Source organism: Dromiciops gliroides, chromosome 3, assembly GCF_019393635.1.
Source record: "Dromiciops gliroides isolate mDroGli1 chromosome 3, mDroGli1.pri, whole genome shotgun sequence".
Taxonomy (NCBI): domain Eukaryota; kingdom Metazoa; phylum Chordata; class Mammalia; order Microbiotheria; family Microbiotheriidae; genus Dromiciops; species Dromiciops gliroides.
This window is the reverse complement of record NC_057863.1, coordinates 263,516,037-263,522,036: the sequence shown is the minus strand read 5'-3', so window position 1 is coordinate 263,522,036 and position 6,000 is coordinate 263,516,037. Positions and strand designations below refer to the sequence as shown.

The following is a 6,000-nucleotide window of genomic DNA, read 5'->3' as shown; positions in this document are numbered from 1 at the left end:
AGAGTGAGGTTGATGACCTTGCACAGTCCTCCCTCACTTAAATCCAATTCACCCTGATGTCATGGTCCTCTTCTGAGAACAAAGAACAAACAACAATTTTTAGATCCATGAATAGTAGAATATAAGTTCTTTGAGGGCATATGTTAGTGGGGAGGCCATGTGGCACAGAGGAAAGAGCAATAACTTTGAAACTAAAGGATCTATGGGTTCAAATACCACCTCTGACACTTAAAAACTGTATGACCTTGGACATTCCCTTTAACTTCCTGGGCCTCAGTTTCCTTATCTGTAAAAGTAAAGCATTGGGATAGATGACTTGAAATGCCTTTTTGACTCTAAATATATGGTTATTGCTGATCAAAAGAGGGAAAGCTAGAGAATATTTAGACTTGGGTTTTCTTATTTGTTTGTTTTTGTTTTTTTACTGTTGGGACCCCTATCCCAAACTTTCTGCTACTCCATCATCATTGGGGCTGCCCACCCAATGTCATTGATATAGGAAGTAGCTGAGAATTGGGTGAAAGAAGACATCCTCTAGGACAGTTCTGTGAAACTAAAGTAGTAACAGGCTTCATCTATGCCTTTTCCTACAGTGTATGTAATTTCAACCCAACTGTTAAAGTTAAGTATTGGGGTATCTTACAGAACCTGACAGCAACAATGCACTACCCTAGGAGACTCAAGAGAGTCTATACTTGGCTTGATCTGGTTCTAATATTAATGATTTCACGATGATGAGAAGGCACTGATATTCTTTTTTTTTAGTGAGGCAATTGGGGTTAAGTGACTTGCCCAGGTTCACACAGCTAGTAAGTGTTATGTGTCTGAGGCTGGATTTGAACTCAGGTCCTCCTGACTCCAGGGCCGGTGCTCTATCCACTGCGACACCTAGCTGCCCCCGGCACTGATACTCTTGAGAGTATTTTCTAGGTCGGTCAGGAGGGTTCAGACTAAAGGAATATTTTCAAGCAGCTAGGTACTATAATAGATCATTTTGGGCTTGGAGTTAGGAAGATCTGACTTCAAAATTCTGTCTTAGACCCTTACTAACTTTGGGATCTGGAGCAAGTCACTTAACTTGTCTCAGCCTCAATTTTCTTATCTGTACATTGGGAATGATAATAGCATCCATATAAAATACTTTTCAGACCTAGAAATCCTAGATAAATATTAGCCATTATTCTAATCTCCTCTCTTCTAAATGGTTTAATTCTCTTGGTAACTTTCCAGAAACTCAAGGCTTTCCCCTCCTAATTTGGAGTCCACTTTCCTTGGGGTCTACTAAACTTCTGTCACAGCTAAGGGAAAAACTTGTCAGGAAATAAAATTTCTTATGAATGAAGTTTTGTTTATTTCTTTGTGTTACTCTCCCTCTTTCTCAGAACCACCTTGGAACCTCATTCTTTTGGCACCCCCTTCTCTATTATCCACAAAATAGATTGTTACTTCACTGTTCACAGAGTTGATAATTAAAAGCTAAGTAGTAATGGCAGAAGAGGGAGGAACCATTTGTCATGCATCATGTGGAAAAACTGCTAAGATAGGGTATTTCCTTTCCCTTTAAAAGTAAGAGAATAATTGTGCACTTCTCCCCTCCATCCCCACCTCCAGCAGTAGTACTCCGTACAGTAGTTTTTGTTTTGTTTTCAGAAGGAAGAAAAGGGAGAAAATGTGAACACAAAGAGTATTTCGAAATGACGAAAAACAAGTATATTTAAAGAGTTAAGTCTTCACCACCCTGCCCTCTGAAAAGAAAGGAAATTGCAGACACCGTGAACTAAATGACAGATTGTACGGAATAATGAAAGGCTTATTTGAGAAAAGGAGGAACCTAAGTTCCCACACAAAGGGACAGAGTTCCCAGACTCTTCAGCTGCCTGGCAAATGTGGCATGTACTGCCTTGAGCTGATGGGAAGGGAGCTGCGGTCAGGGGTGGAATATACTCTGTTCAGCCAATTAATGTGCCAGGAAACCCCTTGTAAAAATCCCAAACAAGGGATTTGACTGAGAGTGTGGCTTGGGGGGGGGGGAGGAGAAGGAAGAGGAAGCAGGGAATGGAGAAAGTAAAAAAGAGAGGAGGGAGAAAGGAATTTTGCGTGTTAAGTAGGGGAAAAAATCCAATCCTTTGTGCGGATTTTACAATTCCACTCAAGCTGGAGATCAAAAGGGTTACTGGACACCGAGAAAAAGTTCTGCAGCAGCAATTGCCTACAAAAGGGTGGAGGGAGGGAAAGAGGGAAGAAGAAGGAGGGAGGGAGGGCTCAACTTAAAAACATACTAATAACTATCTCAAGCATTCACCAAAACATCCCTGCAGGAGATGAGGTAAGCAAAGCCCAAGCAATCCCGATTGGTTGCGAAATACAAAATAATCCTGGGAACACTAGGATTGAAAGGAAATTGAGTTTTTCTTACCAAAATATTTTCACTTGCTCCCTCCCTTCTCTATCTCTCCACCCCTCGTCTTTCCTCTTTCTTTCCTCTCCTTTTCTCTCCCCTAGCTCATTCTCCAATCGTCACTCTTCACCCCACCCATCCTGTTCTCTTTTTCCCCTCCTCTCTATCTGATTAAATGAGATGGGAGTGTGGGAGTGGTGGTTTTGAAGCTCTCCCTTTAAGAGGCAGCCTGCAGTGACGAATTCTTGAAATTGCCCTTGCAGGATGGCATTCCACTATAAATTCATTGTTCGACCTCCTCTCATCTTCACATTTCTCTCTTCTCTCCTTGCTTGTATCGACCAACTGGGGATAACAACAAAAATGAAAATACAGAGCCACGGGGGATAAAGTGAGGACATCTTGCCATCTCACCAAAAGCGATCTGGGTTTTCCTCAGTCACCTCAGGTTCTCAAGAGACCAAATGGAACCAACAAATTAAAAAGAAAGAACTGCTGGAGCTTAGTTCGGAAAGTGATCATTCTTATCATCGATGATCCACATCGGAAAAGAGATAGGGGAAGAGAGGAAATGCTGAAAAGTTGCCTGCTTTAGACTCTGAATCTTATTTCTTGCTGTGCAGCTGTTTGCTGTGTGTGGCTTTGGGATTTTATGCTTTCTCTACCTTTCTCCTTATGCTGATTCTACTCTTCCAGCTTTTTCCTAGCCAGAATCCAAAAGTTAATTTTTGTTTTTTTAAGAAACCAGCAAAGAAAAGTTACACACTAGGACCTCAGCTTTGACAATCCATAAGCTTTGTTGGCAGCATTTTCTGCTTCCCTCCTTACACTTCATTCAACAATACAGGCAAACAAACGCACACATACATATGTATATATTAAATACACGTATGTCTGTATAGAAAGATATAGGTATAAAGATATGTGGGTAGCTATGTTTATTTTAATCCGTGGTAATTTGCATTACTGCTTATTTTAGAACAAAAAAACAACAACCCTCCTTCCAATTTTTTCCTCCCTTCCTCATCAATTCCGACTCTCTGAGAGACCAATATGGTCTTAAAGTTGGATTCTCTGCTCCTGTTGGCTTTCCAATTGCACTTTGCTTCTGCTGGAGTCCGGGCTCCACCAGCATCTAAATACAGTCAAACCCATCAACTTCCACCAATTGCAATAGAGACAGCAGAAGCTCATCTCCACTACCGGCAGCAGAAGGAGTTGCTGCAGGAGCAGGAGCAACAAAAGTACCCTCAGCAGCCCCTATACACCCTCCCTTTCAACCGCAAGACCAGAGGTCTAGTGCAAAACATTGACCAACTCTACTCCGGAGGAGGCAAAGTGGGATACCTCCTATATGTAGAGGGCAAGAAATTTCTCTTGGATTTAGAACAAGATGGATCAGTGGGCTTCCCGGAGCTTTTGTATCCTGGTTCTGACCACGGCAGTCATCAGGGGACACTGCCTCCATCTCAGCGCCACCGGGATCACTGCTTCTACAGAGGCACTGTGAACGGGAGCCCCAGCTCCCTGGCCCTCTTTAACCTCTGTGGGGGGATGAAGGGCTTCTTCGCTGTTAAACATACTCGCTACACCATAAAGCCGCTGTTGCTGGGGACAAGGGAGGCTGAAGAGGGGCGGCTGTTTGGGGACCGGTCTTTTCGGGTGCTGCATGTCTTCATTAGAGAGGGCTTCAGTTTCGAAACGTTGAAGCTTCGCAACAGCTGCGAGACCCCTAGCTCTCCCAGGACAGGACATAAACAAGCAGAAACACTCTCAACTCAGGCTAACCTAACTTTGCAGATCACACCGTCTCCGCAGACCTTTGCGGCATCACCTCCCGAACCACAGAAGGGGTGGAGACGTCAGCGGCGCTCCATCTCCAGGGCAAGGCAGGTGGAGCTGCTGCTTGTGGCGGATGTATCTATGGCCAAGAAGTATGGCCGGGACTTGCAGCATTACCTGTTGACTTTGGCCTCCATCGCTTCCCGGCTTTACAGTCATCCAAGCATCGAGAACCACATCCGCCTAGCGGTGGTGAAGGTGGTGGTGCTGGATGACAAGGAGAAAGGGTTGGAGATAAACAAGAACGCTGCCACTACACTCAAGAACTTTTGCAAGTGGCAGCACCAACATAACCAGTTGGGAGATGATCATGATGAGCATTATGATGCAGCTATCCTCTTTACCAGGGAGGTAAGTTTGAGGCCAAACCAAGTCACCAGTCAAACAGATGCTTATCTTTGGTGTAATTTGCACACTAGGCACTCTGGAAGTCTGGGGAACTGTAGGGAGGTGTGTGGTAGCTTACTACTAGCCCCTCCCCCCCCACCCCACCCCCCACACACAATTGTTTTGAGCCTTCATGGAATTTAATCTTATTTCATTAACGTATCAGATTTACAGCTGGACTCGAAAAATATGTCCTGACTGTGTGACCTTGGACTAGATACTAAACCTAAAAAATTCTCTGACTTTAAATAGCGTAGGAGTTGGGACCTACATTGGTGGAGTTAATTTCCATATCCAAGAGTTCCCTTAACCAATGAGATCACTCATCTAGTTAGTCCAGCGAAATTGTAACCTCTCGGTCCTTATATACACTTTCAACAACTTCTTGCCCTCGAACCATCCGTGGGAATCTCTGGTATTTTAGCATTTAGGGATAGCTAAATAGCTAATAGAACTAATAGCTAGATCTATTAGAAGCTGTATGGCATGTGTATACGTGGAGCCGATAGAGCTAATGTTGCGATCTATTAGAGGCTAATATGTGTATACATGCATTTAGTTTGAAAGGAACGATAAAAAAAGTTTTTAATCTTAAAATCTTTCTGTCTCTCAATAAACCGAGGGCCACTACTTGCCCATGTAATTGCATCACTTTGATAATTTCAAAGAAGCTCATTTTCTAATGAGAGAGAACATGGAAATAACGAGGTATATTACAGATATATGCAGAGTAGTTAGATATAAGTACATTCAGTGGAGGAAAAGGCACTAATAGCAAGGGGGAGGAGGGACTCAGGAAGGACTCTTGCAGAAGATGGGATTTAAGCAGAAAGAAGCCAGGAAAGTTAAGTGGCAGAGAGATGAGAATGGAAACCATTCCTGGCATGGGGGACACCCATTGCAAAGGCGACATTTTTTGGAGAGGCAGCAGTTTATACTGTATAGAAATCTGAGAGTTTTAAAGACTTGGATTTCAAGGCCTGACTGGACAAATATTTGGCTATGATCCTGGGAAAGTGATTTAATCTTTCTGTACCCCAGGCACTTCCCTAGAAATTGCATAAGGGATGCTGCTCCAAATTGGTAAGAATATCCTCACCCTGAGTTCCCTACACTGAGGAAACATCACAGGTCTAGACCAAAAATAAAGTAAAACAAACAAAACCGTTTCCTTCCCTGCTGTCCCTTTTATACCTAATGGTGAAGGAATTTCAGGCAGCTTGAGGTCCAGTGATGGCAGTCCAGAAACCTGGATTCTAATCCAGGTCCTGACCCTAACCAAGAGGGTAACGAGCATGGCATCTAACCTCCTTGGACCTTGTTTTTCTTATGTGTGGAATGATGGAATTGACCTAGAGGGACTAAATTCTTCT

The 6,000-nt window shown here is 43.4% G+C and overlaps 1 protein-coding gene across 1 annotated transcript in view; it reads left to right on the top strand.

The window, feature by feature from the left end:
• The first annotated feature begins 2,723 nt into the window (after positions 1-2,723).
• ADAMTS5 (ADAM metallopeptidase with thrombospondin type 1 motif 5) overlaps positions 2,724-6,000 on the top strand; it is a 64,798-nt gene continuing 61,521 nt past the window's right edge. Inside the window, exon 1 of the mRNA XM_043997439.1 lies at positions 2,724-4,591. Coding sequence (XP_043853374.1) covers positions 3,452-4,591 — 1,140 coding nt within the window. The 5' untranslated portion in view covers positions 2,724-3,451. The remainder of the gene's footprint in view (positions 4,592-6,000) is intronic.